The sequence below is a fragment of the Xenopus tropicalis genome, chromosome 6 (genome assembly GCF_000004195.4).
Source record: "Xenopus tropicalis strain Nigerian chromosome 6, UCB_Xtro_10.0, whole genome shotgun sequence".
Taxonomy (NCBI): domain Eukaryota; kingdom Metazoa; phylum Chordata; class Amphibia; order Anura; family Pipidae; genus Xenopus; species Xenopus tropicalis.
Genome location: NC_030682.2, coordinates 149,201,157 through 149,215,959, shown reverse-complemented (window position 1 = coordinate 149,215,959; position 14,803 = coordinate 149,201,157). Strand labels below are relative to the sequence as shown.

The 14,803-nt window shown below is 48.0% G+C and overlaps 2 protein-coding genes across 2 annotated transcripts in view; one reads left to right on the top strand and one right to left on the bottom strand.

Moving 5' to 3' along the window:
* Window positions 1-5,317, bottom strand: part of LOC100490049 — a 61,187-nt gene extending 55,870 nt beyond the window's left edge. The window contains exons 1-2 of the mRNA XM_031904045.1: window positions 5,182-5,317; window positions 2,027-2,100 (exon numbers count right to left, since the gene is read on the bottom strand). Of these exons, the coding sequence (XP_031759905.1) occupies window positions 2,027-2,100; window positions 5,182-5,189 (82 nt within the window). The 5' untranslated portion in view covers window positions 5,190-5,317. The remainder of the gene's footprint in view (window positions 1-2,026; window positions 2,101-5,181) is intronic.
* A 2,607-nt stretch (window positions 5,318-7,924) lies between these two features.
* The window catches only part of LOC100496658 (1-phosphatidylinositol 4,5-bisphosphate phosphodiesterase gamma-1), a 56,982-nt gene continuing 50,103 nt past the window's right edge, over window positions 7,925-14,803 (top strand). The window contains exon 1 of the mRNA XM_018095188.2: window positions 7,925-9,049. Within this exon, the coding sequence (XP_017950677.1) occupies window positions 8,830-9,049 (220 nt within the window). The 5' untranslated portion in view covers window positions 7,925-8,829. The remainder of the gene's footprint in view (window positions 9,050-14,803) is intronic.

The window sequence follows — 14,803 nt, the reverse complement described above, 5'->3', positions numbered from 1 at the left end:
AAATAAACCCTCCATCCCTACAGTGCCAATTGCTGTTGTTATTCAGCCAGTGACAGAAAATGGGGGGCTTGGGTTCCAATATTTCAGAGATAGTGGGTGTCGGGGTTTGCTGGGATTTGATCTCTGGACCGTTCTCTGAACTGTTGGTACATTTGCCTACTGAGCCAATGGATCCCTTTGTGCCGTCCTCTTTGGTTCTCCTATTGTACCTGTTGTATTTTTGCCTTCTGCTTCCTTTCTCCACCCACCTCGTTATTGAATTTAAGGTGCCCATGCAGGGGTAGATTTTAACTGCCGATTAGGCTAATGCCACACGTTACGCAGCGTAAGCTCCAGTGTATTCAATGCGTCACGGTGCAGGCACATGTAGAAGTTTTTTGAAATGTAGGGGCATATTCATTTAAAGGTTAAATAAACCCAATAGGACTCTTCTGCCCCCAATAAGGTTTAATTATATCTTAGTTGGGATCAAGTACAGGTACTGTTTTATTATTACAGAGAAAAGGGAATCATTTAACCATGAAATAAACCCAATAGGGCTGTTCTGCCCCAATAAGGGGTAATTATATCTTAGTTGGGATCAAGTACAGGTACTGTTTTATTATTACAGAGAAAAGGGAATCATTTAACCATGAAATAAACGCAATAGGGCTGTTCTGCCCCAATAAGGGGTAATTATATCTTAGTTGGGATCAAGTACAGGTACTGTTTTATTATTACAGAGAAAAGGGAATCATTTAACCATTAAATAAACCCAATAGGGCTGTTCTGCCCCAATAAGGGGTAATTATATCTTAGTTGGGATCAAGTACAGGTACTGTTTTATTATTACAGAGAAAAGGGAATCATTTAACCATGAAATAAACCCAATAGGGCTGTTCTGCCCCAATAAGGGGTAATTATATCTTAGTTGGGATCAAGTACAGGTACTGTTTTATTATTACAGAGAAAAGGGAATCATTTAACCATGAAATAAACCCAATAGGGCTGTTCTGCCCCAATAAGGGGTAATTATATCTTAGTTGGGATCAAGTACAGGTACTGTTTTATTATTACAGAGAAAAGGGAATCATTTAACCATGAAATAAACCCAATAGGGCTGTTCTGCCCCAATAAGGGGTAATTATATCTTAGTTGGGATCAAGTACAGGTACTGTTTTATTATTACAGAGAAAAGGGAATCATTTAACCATGAAATAAACCCAATAGGGCTGTTCTGCCCCAATAAGGGGTAATTATATCTTAGTTGGGATCAAGTACAGGTACTGTTTTATTATTACAGAGAAAAGGGAATCATTTAACCATTAAATAAACCCAATAGGGCTGTTCTGCCCCCAATAAGGGGTAATTATATCTTAGTTGGGATCAAGTACAGGTACTGTTTTATTATTACAGAGAAAAGGGAATCATTTAACCATTAAATAAACCCAATAGGGCTGTTCTGCCCCCAATAAGGGGTTATTATATATTAATTGGGATCAATTACAAGGTTATCCTATATGTTTTATTGATTTTTTAGCAGACTTAAGGTATGGAGATCCAAATTATGGAAAGACTCCCTATCCGGAATACCCTTGGTCCCGAGCATTCTGGATAATGGGTTCTATACCTGTAAGATACAGTTGGGCACGTAGGGTCCTTGCAGCTGATTCCCCTATCCGCCTTCCTAATAACTAAATCACCTATAACCTATAACTATAACCTCCCTTTCCTTCTTAGCAGTTCCCCCCCCCTGTATTAGATGTGCTGCCCCCCAGGGTGCTCTGTGGGTCAGCCTGCCCCATACATGCTACTTCAGAGCTGTCCACCCCATGCCTTTAAGAGTGGACTGGATATATTAATATAAATATTATGTTTTTTTATACAGGAAACCCAAGAAAGGAAAGACTAGAGATCTTCTCATCCAGCCACATTAACCATAACTGATACATACATTGGGGCTTTAGTTTGACTTATTATCATTTATTTGCCCCAGCTTGCTGTTGTTCTGAGGACCAAATAGACAAACACAGGCACAGTCACCTACCTCCTTGCTGAGGGTGGGGTAGAGAAACCCGACCAATGGCTGAAATAGACAGCAAGAGAATAAGATGCTTCATCCTAAGGAAAGGAAAAGAGCACATTTTGAACTGGGGTGGGGGGTATCACTCATGTATTATAAGGGATAATGTACCCCCTACTGTAAATGATAAGGATATTAGCAGTCACTGAGGGGTTCTGTGCCCCCATATAAAGGCACAAGGCTGCAGGCTGAGTTATACAGGGAACTCCGAGTATCACTCATGTAATATAAGGGATAATGTACCCCCTACTGTAAATGATAAGGATATTAGCAGTCACTGAGGGGTTCTGTGCCCCCATATAAAGGCACAAGGCTGCAGGCTGAGTTATACAGGGAACTCTGAGTATCACTCATGTATTATAAGGGATAATGTACCCCCTACTGTAAATGATAAGGATATTAGCAGTCACTGAGGGGTTCTGTGCCCATATAAAGGCACAAGGCTGCAGGCTGAGTTATACAGGGAACTCTGAGTATCACTCATGTATTATAAGGGATAATGTACCCCCTACTGTAAATGATAAGGATATTAGCAGTCACTGAGGGGTTCTGTGCCCCCCATATAAAGGCACAAGGCTGCAGGCTGAGTTATACAGGGAACTCTGAGTATCACTCATGTATTATAAGGGATAATGTACCCCCTACTGTAAATGATAAGGATATTAGCAGTCACTGAGGGATTCTGTGTATTACTCTCTCATTGACATACAACACTCTCCTACATAGAGACATGGCTAGGGATCTTTTCACCCAGGGAACAAAAGCCCTACTGTACGGACTACTCACACCACAGCAATCTCCTTACTCAGTCAGTTGTATATCATGTGTTAGAGCAACACAAAAAAAAGTGTTTACAACAAGGATAGAGATGGGGAAAACAAGCAAATAAGGAGAAAGGGGCACAAAGGTAGGAACAGTGTAGAGAAGAAGAGAGAGATACAGGCAGATGGGGTAGGAAGAATAAGGAAGAGAATCAGAGAGGCATATGGGGTAAAAGGAAAGTAGAAGGGGTAGGAGGAAAGAAGGAGGAGTAGAAGGGTTAGAAGGCAAGTAGAAAAGGGAAGAGGCAAGTTGAAGGGGTTGAAGGAAATCAGAAGGGATAGAAGGGAAGCAGAAGTGGTAGAAGAGTTCAGAGGCAAGTAGAAGGGATAGGAGACAATTATAAGGGGTAGGAGGAACGTAGAAGAGATTGGAGGCACGTAGGCATCAAAGGCAAGTAGAAGGAGTAGAAGACAAGTAGAAGGAGTAGAAGACAAGTAGAAGAAGTAGAAGACAAGTAGACAGAGTAAAGGCAAGTAGAAGGGGTTGGAGGCAAGCACAATGGGTAAGAGGCAAGTAGAAGGAGAAGATCGCAAGTAGAAGGAGCAGATGACAATGAGGAAGGAGTAGAAGACAAATATAAGAAGTAGGAGGCAATTATAAGGGGTAAGAGGTAAGTGGAAGGGGAAGACAAATAGAAGGAGTAGAGGCAAGTAGAAGGGATTGGAGGCATGTAGAAGCAGTAGAAGGCAATTAGAAAGCATAGGAGGCAAGTTATATGTTGGGCACATTGTGGGCTATAGGCTGGGCACATCATGGGTTATATGTTGGGCACATTGAGGGCTATAGGCTGGGAACATCATGGGTTATATGTTGGGCACATTGAGGGCTATAGGCTGGGCACATTGTGGGCTATAGGCTGGGCACATTGAGGACTATAGGCTGGGCACATTGAGGGCTATAGGCTGGGCACATCATGGGTTATATGTTGGGCACATTGTGGGCTATAGGCTGGGCACATTGTGGGCTATAGGCTGTGCACATTGAGGCCTATAGGCTGGGCACATTGAGGGCTATAGGCTGGGCACATAGAGGGCTATAGGCTGGGCACATTGAGGCCTATAGGCTGGGCACATTGAGGGCTATAGGCTGGGCACATTGAGGGCTATAGGCTGGGCACATTGAGGGCTATAGGCTGGGCACATTGTGGCCTATAGGCTGGGCACATTGTGGGCTATAGGCTGGGCACATTGAGGGCTATAGGCTGGGCACATTGAGGGCTATAGGCTGGGCACATTGTGGGCTATAGGCTGGGCACATTGAGGGCTATAGGCTGGGCACATTGAGGGCTATAGGCTGGGCTCATTGAGGGCTATAGGCTGGGCACATCATGGGTTATATATTGGGCACATTGAGGGCTATAGGCTGGGCACATTGAGGGCTATAGGCTGGGCTCATTGAGGGCTATAGGCTGGGCACATCATGGGTTATATATTGGGCTCATTGAGGGCTATAGGCTGGGCACATCATGGGTTATATATTGGGCACATTGAGGGCTATAGGCTGGGCACATCATGGGTTATATATTGGGCACATTGAGGGCTATAGGCTGGGCACATCATGGGTTATATGTTGGGCACATTGAGGGCTATAGGCTGGGCACATTGTGGGCTATAGGCTGGGCACATTGTGGGTTATAGGCTGGGCACATTGTGGGCTATAGGCTGGGAACATTGTGGGCTATAGGCTGGGCACATTGCGGGCTATAGGCTGGGCACATTGAGGGCTATAGGCTGGGCACATCATGGGTTATATGTTGGGCACATTGAGGGCTATAGGCTGGGCACATCATGGGTTATATGTTGGGCACATCATGGGTTATATGTTGGGCACATTGTGGGCTATAGGCTGGGCACATCATGGGTTATATGTTGGGCACATCATGGGTTATATGTTGGGCACATTGTGGGCTATAGGCTGGGCACATCATGGGTTATATGTTGGGCACATTGAGGGCTATAGGCTGGGCACATCATGGGTTATATGTTGGGCACATTGAGGGCTATAGGCTGGGCACATTGAGGCCTATAGGCTGGGCACATCATGGGTTATATGTTGGGCACATTGAGGGCTATAGGCTGGGCACATTGAGGCCTATAGGCTGGGCACATCATGGGTTATATGTTGGGCACATTGAGGGCTATAGGCTGGGCACATCATGGGTTATATGTTGGGCACATTGAGGGCTATAGGCTGGGCACGTCACTACGCTTTGCCAGGTTTTAATTAAAATAAATCCCATCTCAGCTTAACAGAGAGTCATTCTCTCACAACCAATAGATAAGTCCGGCTCTACTCACCCTGCCATTCTTGCCCCGGGGTTTGGGGGGGTCCTTTGATTCCGAGGGAACAGGTTCCTGCTCTGGGGCAGAGAGGAGAGAGACTGCAGAGCGGGGGCTGTGGGGACAGAAGTTCAGATCATTGCAGGTCACTGACCCCTGGTATGGGCCCCGGTGCCAATGTTATGCCATGTGACCCCTCTATTAAAGGGGAACTCCACCCAAAAACAACTTAAGCTGAAAAGGAAACATAATCTCAAGCAACTTTGCAATATACATCAATTGAATCACATGCAGCCTTTTCATGATGTTTAATGTAATAATCTGGTTTGGAACAGTTCCCTAAGCCCCGCCCCCTGTTCCCTAAGCCCCCCCCCCGTTCCCCTGCTGATCTGGCTGACTACTTTGTGACTCAAATAAAATGTAACAGTAGTCGCCTGCCTTCAGCCTGCCTCCTCCCAATCCCACAATTCCCTGCTGCACACGTGATGTCAATAAGGAAAGAAACTGTTTTGCAGCTGGATTTCAGTATATAAAAATGGGACTTTTTGAAGAAACAGATTACAGTGATAGGGATATTAGGGGTTTCTGTGATGAGTGGGGCAAATTTTGGTTCAGAAGCCAGAGTTCCCTTTAAACTAGTGCCACGCCTGCCAGCCCATAACTGCATGGCACTGAGGGCGGGACCCTTCTCTCCAGCTGGGCACTGAGCTAATTATAAAAGATTCCTCCATCTTTACCATAAAAACAGCCAATAACCTTTTTATTCAGTGTATTTGCCGTGTCTCTCATTCTACTCTAATCCCAATGACAATCCTTGTTGGAGCCAAAGATGCTCAATAGCTAATTCTCAGGGGCATATTTATTATATGGAGACAGTAGGGCAAGAGGGAGTCAGCAGGGCAAAATGGGGACTGTAAGGCAAGATGGAGACAGTAGGGCAAGAGGGAGTCAGTAGGGCAAGATGGAGACAGTAGGGCAAGATGGAGTCAGTAGGGCAAGATGTGTACAGTAGGGCAAGATGGAGACAGCAGGGCAAGATGGACACAGTAGGGCAAGATGGAGTCAGTAGGGCAAGATGGGGACTGTAGGGCAAGATGGGGACTGTAGGGCAAGATGGAGACAGTAGGACAAGATGGAGACAGCAGGGCAAGAGGGAGTCAGCAGGGCAAGATGGGGACTGTAGGGCAAGATGGAGACAGTAGGGCAAGAGGGAGTCAGCAGGGCAAGATGGAGACAGTAGGGCAAGATGGAGACAGTAGGACAAGATGGAGACAGTAGGGCAAGATGGAGACAGTAGGACAAGATGGAGACAGTAGGGCAAGATGGAGACAGTAGGGCAAGATGAAGTCAGTAGGGCAAGATGGAGTCAGTAGGGCAAGATGGGGACTGTAGGGCAAGATGGAGACAGTAGGACAAGATGGAGACAGCAGGGCAAGAGGGAGTCAGCAGGGCAAGATGGGGACTGTAGGGCAAGATGGAGACAGCAGGGCAAGAGGGAGTCAGCAGGGCAAGATGGAGACAGTAGGGCAAGATGGAGACAGTAGGACAAGATGGAGACAGTAGGGCAAGATGGAGACAGTAGGGCAAGATGAAGTCAGTAGGGCAAGATGGAGTCAGTAGGGCAAGATGGGGACTGTAGGGCAAGATGGAGACAGCAGGACAATGTGGAGGCAGTAGGGCAAGATGGAGACAGTAGGACAAGGTGGAGGCAGTAGGGCAAGATGGGGACAGTAGGACAAGATGGAGGCAGTAGGGCAAGATGGAGACAGCAGGGCAAGAGGGAGTCAGCAGGGCAAGATGGAGACAGTAGGACAAGGTGGAGACAGTAGGGCAAGATGGAGACAGTAGGACAAAATGGAGGTAGTAGGGCAAGATGGAGACAGCAGGGCAAGAGGGAGTCAGCAGGGCAAGAGGGAGACAGTAGGGCAAGATGGAGACAGTAGAACAAGATGGAGACTGTAGGGCAAGATGGAGAGAGTAGGGCAAGACGGAGACAGTAGGGCAAGATGGAGACTGTAGGGCAAGATGGAGACTGTAGGGCAAGATGGAGAGAGTTGGGCAAGATGGAGACAGTAGGGCAAGATGGAGTCAGTAGGGCAAGATGGAGACAGTAGGGCAAGATGGAGACAGTAGGGGCATATGGGAGGCATATGGGACCCAATCTAATTAGGAGCCACTGGAACCCCTGCAGTGCTTAGACTGGGTTTGCCCCATACTATGGAAACACATGAGGCCAATCTGTTTTTTGAAAAACTCAATCATGGAAAATCTGACACCACCTGAAGGCCGTTGAGATGCCGTCAATAAGAAGCATATTCTCTGCGTTCAAACAAGTTAATCATTTTTCTGCATTTTGCGCCATTCTGCAACTTTTTTGAAACCTCTCGCGAATTGTGAGAAACTAGTGAATCATGGGAAGTTGGGAACATCTCTAGTTGCAATTAGTCACATTTTCTTTTTTTTAATAAATGTGCCCATTAGTCACATGCAGTGCCACTCAGCCCCTGCAGTGGGGGAGGCACATAGAGAAGGTCTCTGACACCCTGTGCCCCTAGGCCCAATGGTTCCATGTCACCAAGTTCAACCTGTACAGTTTATAGACATAGCTGCGTGTAATACCGCTAGCCGCCACTAGATGTCACCGCTGTCCGACTCACTTATCAACCCCAGTAATGTATTTTTTCACCCAACTACAAGATACAGCAATTTTTTTTTTTTTTTAAATTCCTCCCTCCGCTCTTTCCGGCCATGTGTGATTGCAGTTTCCTCTGGGCGTCCATTGCAGGAGGCTGGGATCAAGCAGGAGCTGCAGAATAAGGGCAGGGGGCAGAGAAGCAGCTTTGGGAGCCACTGACCCCTCACCCTGAGCCCAAGTCTCTGCTGTAAATCCTTTCTTCCCTGAATCCCAGCCATGGCATTGAGCCCCCTGTGCCCAGCCCATGCCCCAGCAGCTCACCCCATGCCCATTGCTGCCTGCTGTGCCCAGGGCAGTGGGAGGGAGAATGAAAGGGATCTTGTTCCACCCATCCTGTTATTGTGATCAGATCAGGCACAATTGGATTAGCTGCAGGGATTGGCTGATCACATACCCCCCCCCCCCTGCTCTCTGTGCCTAATCAGTGGGTGGGTGGGCTGCTGTACAGGCTCATTACTCAGCAGCCCCCCTGGGGAGGCATCATTTCTGCTACAGATTATTCCCTATAAAGCTGCACAGGCTGACCAACTGCAAGATGAAGCTGCTTTTACCCAGGATGCTCAGCTGGCTGTGAGGTGCAGGGGATTCTGGGCATCTGAATTGCAGGGGCTGGACCAGTTTGGCACTGAGGGAAGGAGCCTGGACCCAATCTGGGCGGATAGAGGAGTGGCCCATCCCTTCCATATGTGCCCCCACTTCCCCGGCACCGGGCCCTTTGCCTAACTCACCCTCAGAGCTTTCCCTTTTTATCCTGGGAACTCAGCTCTCCCATTGGATGTGCTTCTTCCTGTGGGTGCAGAGAGGTTGGGGGTTTAACTCATTGTGCCCCTTGGTTGGGGGTTTTTTCGCTGCTTTTCTGAGCTGTTTCCATAAGGAGTTGGATGCCTGGGGATGTGCCTAGGGGGCCAGTGATTGGAGGGCCCGGCTGACAGGTACTAGGGGCCCCTGGCTGTGCCTGGCATGAAGTGACAATGTTTGGGTGCAGGATGGCCAACCTGAATGGATTGATGGAGGAGGGCAGGGGGGAGGGCACGGACCTGGGTCGGACCCTGCGGAGCCTGGAGACCGGTACGGTACTGACCCTGTTCTACCAAAAGAAGTCACAGCGGCCGGAGAGACGGACGTTCCAGCTTAGAATGGACACCAGGCAGGTTGTGTGGTTTCGGACCACGGAGAAGGTGGAAGGAGACAGTAAGTAACTTAGGGGCTCTAATGATAAATAGGGGTTACCTGGGGTCTCCTGTGTCATTGGGGTCAGTCTGACAGTCAGAGGGTTAATAGGCTTCACATCTATCTAACAAGTGTGCTCTGAGAAACTATGGGTTAATGAGTAGCGAAAGGGCAGAACCTGCCTGAAAGTGCAGTGTCACAATCACTCCCGAAGGCTAAATACTCCAGGGGCACTTACTGCACTGATTTCTACTATTTATTCTTTGATAAATGGTCTTTATTATAACCCTCCCAGAGACTATGTTAGTCAGAGAGAGTCACTATGGTACAGTCAGTGAGAGTCAGTATGGTACGATCAGTGAGAGTCAGTATGGTACGGTCAGTGAGAGTCACTATGGTACAGTCAGTGAGAGTCAGTATGGTACGATCAGTGAGAGTCAGTATGGTACGGTCAGTGAGAGTCAGTATGGTACGGTCAGTGAGAGTCAGTATGGTACGATCAGTGAGAGTCAGTATGGTACGGTCAGTGAGAGTCAGTATGGTACAGTCAGGGAGAGTCAGTATGGTACAGTCAGTGAGAGTCAGTATGGTACGGTCAGTGAAAGTCAGTATGGTACGGTCAGTGAGAGTCAGTATGGTACGGTCAGTGAGAGTCAGTATGGTACGATCAAGAGTCAGTATGGTACGGTCAGTGAGAGTCAGTATGGTACGGTTAGTGAGAGTCAGTATGGTACGATCAGTGAGAGTCAGTATGGTACAGTCAGTGAGAGTCAGTATGGTACGGTCAGTGAGAGTCAGTATGGTATGATCAAGAGTCAGTATGGTACGGTCAGTGAGAGTCAGTATGGTACGGTCAGTGAGAGTCAGTATGGTACGGTCAGTGAGAGTCAGTATGGTACGGTCAGTGAGAGTCAGTATGGTACAGTCAGTGAGAGTCAGTATGGTACAGTCAGTGAGAGTCAGTATGGTACAGTCAGTGAGAGTCAGTATGGTACGGTCAGTGAGAGTCAGTATGGTACGGTCAGTGAGAGTCAGTTTGGTACAGTCAGTGAGAGTCAGTATGGTACGATCAAGAGTCAGTATGGTATGGTCAGTGAGAGTCAGTATGGTACGGTCAGTGAGAGTCAGTATGGTACGATCAAGAGTCAGTATGGTATGGTCAGTGAGAGTCAGTATGGTACGGTCAGTGAGAGTCAGTATGGTACGGTCAGTGAGAGTCAGTTTGGTACAGTCAGTGAGAGTCAGTATGGTACAGTCAGGGAGAGTCAATATGGTACGGTCAGTGAGAGTCAGTATGGTACAGTCAGTGAGAGTCAGTATGGTACAGTCAGTGAGAGTCAGTATGGAACAGTCAGTGAGAGTAAGTATGGTACAGTCAGTGAGAGTCAGTGTGGTACAGTCAGTGAGAGTCAGTATGGTACGGTCAGTAAGAGTCAGTATGGTACGGTCAGTGAGTGTCACTGTGGTACAGTCAGTGAGAGTCAGTATGGTACAGTCAGTGAGAGTCAGTATGGTACGGTCAGTGAGTGTCACTGTGGTACAGTCAGTGAGAGTCAGTATGGTACGGTCAGTAAGAGTCAGTATGGTACGGTCAGTGAGTGTCACTGTGGTACAGTCAGTGAGAGTCAGTATGGTACAGTCAGTGAGAGTCAGTATGGTACGGTCAGTGAGAGTCAGTGTGGTACAGTCAGTGAGAGTCAGTATGGTACAGTCAGTGAGTGTCACTGTGGTACGGTCAGTGAGAGTCAGTATGGTACGGTCAGTAAGAGTCAGTATGGTACGGTCAGGGAGAGTCAGTATGGTACGGTCAGTGAGAGTCAGTATGGTACGGTCAGTGAGAGTCAGTATGGTACAGTCAGTGAGAGTCACTATGGTACAGTCAGTGAGAGTCACTATGGTACAGTCAGTGAGAGTCACTATGGTACGATCAAGAGTCAGTATGGTATGGTCAGTGAGAGTCAGTATGGTACAGTCAGTGAGAGTCAGTATGGTACGGTCAGTGAGAGTCAGTATGGTACGGTCAGTGAGAGTCAGTATGGTACAGTCAGTGAGAGTCAGTGAGAGTCAGTATGGTACGGTCAGTGAGAGTCAGTTTGGTACAGTCAGTGAGAGTCAGTATGGTACAGTCAGGGAGAGTCAATATGGTACGGTCAGTGAGAGTCAGTATGGTACAGTTAGTGAGAGTCAGTTTGGTACAGTCAGTGAGAGTCAGTATGGTACAGTCAGGGAGAGTCAATATGGTACGGTCAGTGAGAGTCAGTATGGTACAGTCAGTGAGAGTCAGTATGGTACAGTCAGTGAGAGTCAGTATGGTACGGTCAGTGAGAGTCACTATGGTACGGTCAGTAAGAGTAACTATGGTATGGTCAGTGAGAGTCAGTTGGTACGGTCAGTGAGAGTCAGTATGGTACGGTCAGTGAGAGTCAGTATGGTACAGTCAGTGAGTGTCACTGTGGTACGGTCAGTGAGAGTCAGTATGGTACAGTCAGTGAGTGTCACTGTGGTACGGTCAGTGAGAGTCAGTATGGTACAGTCAGTAAGAGTCACTATGGTACGGTCTGTGAGAGTCAGTATGGTACAGTCAGTGAGAGTCAGTATGGTACGATCAAGAGTCAGTATGGTATGGTCAGTGAGAGTCAGTATGGTACGGTCAGTGAGAGTCAGTATGGTACGGTCAGTGAGAGTCAGTTTGGTACAGTCAGTGAGAGTCAGTATGGTACAGTCAGGGAGAGTCAATATGGTACGGTCAGTGAGAGTCAGTATGGTACAGTCAGTGAGAGTCAGTATGGTACAGTCAGTGAGAGTCAGTATGGTACCGTCAGTGAGAGTCACTATGGTACGGTCAGTGAGAGTAACTATGGTACGGTCAGTGAGAGTCAGTTGGTACGGTCAGTGAGAGTCAGTATGGTATGGTCAGTGAGAGTCAGTATGGTACGGTCAGTGAGAGTCAGTATGGTACAGTCAGTGAGTGTCACTGTGGTACGGTCAGTGAGAGTCAGTATGGTACAGTCAGTGAGTGTCACTGTGGTACGGTCAGTGAGAGTCAGTATGGTACGGTCAGTAAGAGTCAGTATGGTACGGTCAGTGAGAGTCAGTATGGTACGGTCAGTAAGAGTCAGTATGGTACGGTCAGTTAGAGTCAGTATGGTACGGTCAGTGAGAGTCAGTATAGTACAGTCAGTGAGAGTCAGTATGGTACAGTCAGGGAGAGTCAGTATGGTACAGTCAGTGAGAGTCAGTATGGTACAGTCAGTGAGTGTCACTGTGGTACGGTCAGTGAGTGTCACTGTGGTACGGTCAGTGAGAGTCAGTATGGTACAGTCAGTGAGTGTCACTGTGGTACGGTCAGTGAGAGTCAGTATGGTACAGTCAGTGAGTGTCACTGTGGTACGGTCAGTGAGAGTCAGTATGGTACGGTCAGTAAGAGTCAGTATGGTACTGTCAGTGAGAGTCAGTATGGTACGGTCAGTGAGAGTCAGTATAGTACAGTCAGTGAGAGTCAGTATGGTACAGTCAGGGAGAGTCAGTATGGTACAGTCAGTGAGAGTCAGTATGGTACAGTCAGTGAGTGTCACTGTGGTACGGTCAGTGAGAGTCAGTATGGTACAGTCAGTGAGTGTCACTGTGGTACGGTCAGTGAGAGTCAGTATGGTACAGTCAGTGAGTGTCACTGTGGTACGGTCAGTGAGAGTCAGTATGGTACGGTCAGTAAGAGTCAGTATGGTACGGTCAGTGAGAGTCAGTATGGTACGGTCAGTGAGAGTCAGTATAGTACAGTCAGTGAGAGTCAGTATGGTACAGTCAGGGAGAGTCAGTATGGTACAGTCAGTGAGAGTCAGTATGGTACGGTCAGTGAGAGTCAGTATGGTACGGTCAGTGAGAGTCAGTATGGTACAGTCAGTGAGAGTCACTAGGGTACGGTCAGTGAGAGTCACTATGGTACGGTTAGTGAGAGTCAGTATGGTACGGTCAGTGAGGGTGAGTATGGTACGGTCAGTGAGAGTCACTAAGTTACGGTCAGTGAGAGTCAGTTGGTACGGTGAGTGAGAGTCAGTTGGTACGGTCAGTGAGAGTCAGTAGGTGTCACTGCAGTAAGGTATGGTACGGTCAGTGAGAGTCAGTTGGTACGGTGAGTGAGAGTCAGTTGGTACGGTCAGTGAGAGTCAGTTGGTACGGTCAGTGAGAGTCGGCACAGTCAGTGAGAGTCAGTAGGTGTCACTGCAGTAAGGTATGGTACGGTCAGTGTGAGTCAGTTGGTACGGTGAGTAAGAGTCAGTTGGTACGGTCAGTGAGAGTCGGTACAGTCAGTGAGAGTCAGTTGGTACGGTCAGTGAGAGTCAGTTGGTACGGTCAGTGAGAGTCAGTTGGTACGGTCAGTGAGAGTCAGTTGGTACGGTGAGTAAGAGTCAGTTGGTACGGTCAGTGAGAGTCGGTACGGTCAGTGAGAGTCAGTTGGTACGGTCAGTGAGAGTCAGTTGGTACGGTGAGTAAGAGTCAGTTGGTACGGTCAGTGAGAGTCAGTTGGTACGGTCAGTGAAAGTCAGTTGGTACGGTCAGTGAGAGTCAGTTGGTACGGTCAGTGAGAGTCGGCACGGTCAGTGAGAGTCAGTAGGTGTCACTGCAGTAAGGTATGGTACGGTCAGTGAGAGTTAGTTGGTACGGTGAGTAAGAGTCAGTTGGTACGGTCAGTGAGAGTCAGTTGGTACGGTCAGTGAGAGTCAGTAGGTGTCACTGCAGTAAGGTATGGTACGGTCAGTGAGAGTCAGTTGGTACGGTCAGCTAGAGTCAGTTGGTACGGTCAGTGAGAGTCAGTTGGTACGGTCAGTGAGAGTCGGCACAGTCAGTGAGAGTCAGTAGGTGTCACTGCAGTAAGGTATGGTACGGTCAGTGAGAGTCAGTTGGTACGGTGAGTAAGAGTCAGTTGGTACGGTCAGTGAGAGTCGGTACGGTCAGTGAGAGTCAGTTGGTACGGTCAGTGAGAGTCAGTTGGTACGGTCAGTGAGAGTCAGTTGGTACGGTCAGTGAGAGTCAGTTGGTACGGTGAGTAAGAGTCAGTTGGTACGGTCAGTGAGAGTCAGTTGGTACGGTCAGTGAGAGTCAGTTGGTACGGTCAGTGAGAGTCAGTTGGTACGGTCAGTGAGAGTCAGTTGGTACGGTCAGTGAGAGTCAGTTGGTACGGTCAGTGAGAGTCAGTTGGTACGGTCAGTGAGAGTCAGTTGGTACGGTCAGTGAGAGTCAGTTGGTACGGTCAGTGAGAGTCAGTTGGTACGGTCAGTGAGAGTCAGTTGGTACGGTCAGTGAGAGTCAGTTGGTACGGTGAGTAAGAGTTACATCTGCATAGCAGGGAGCTTTGACCTACTCACTAGGTATGTAGGCATGTTAAAGAAAAAAAACAAATTTCCTTAAGATATACCTTTGGGAAAGACCTGCCCATGAGGTGCCAGAATGTCCTGCCAGCACAGGGGGAGATGGGGGTGCAGTACAATTCTTATATATAATATATACCCTTTCTATATGGGTTTCCCCCATGGGCCCCAGAAAAAATGCCTTTACTACCGTGTCCTGAAACCCACCCTGCATACAGTCAGTGCTTGAGCAAAGAGGGGTGTGCAGAGAAGGCACAAAGGAGACCCCCCCACCCCCCAAACTATTATCATTTTGATCCAATGTTTCTGCAGAAAACCTAGGGGCCCAAGTGCTGCCTAGATATTTCCCCTTGGTGCCTATAGACTTGTGTCCCTGGGTTCAGTCCCATAGCCAAACAGGGTCTGAATG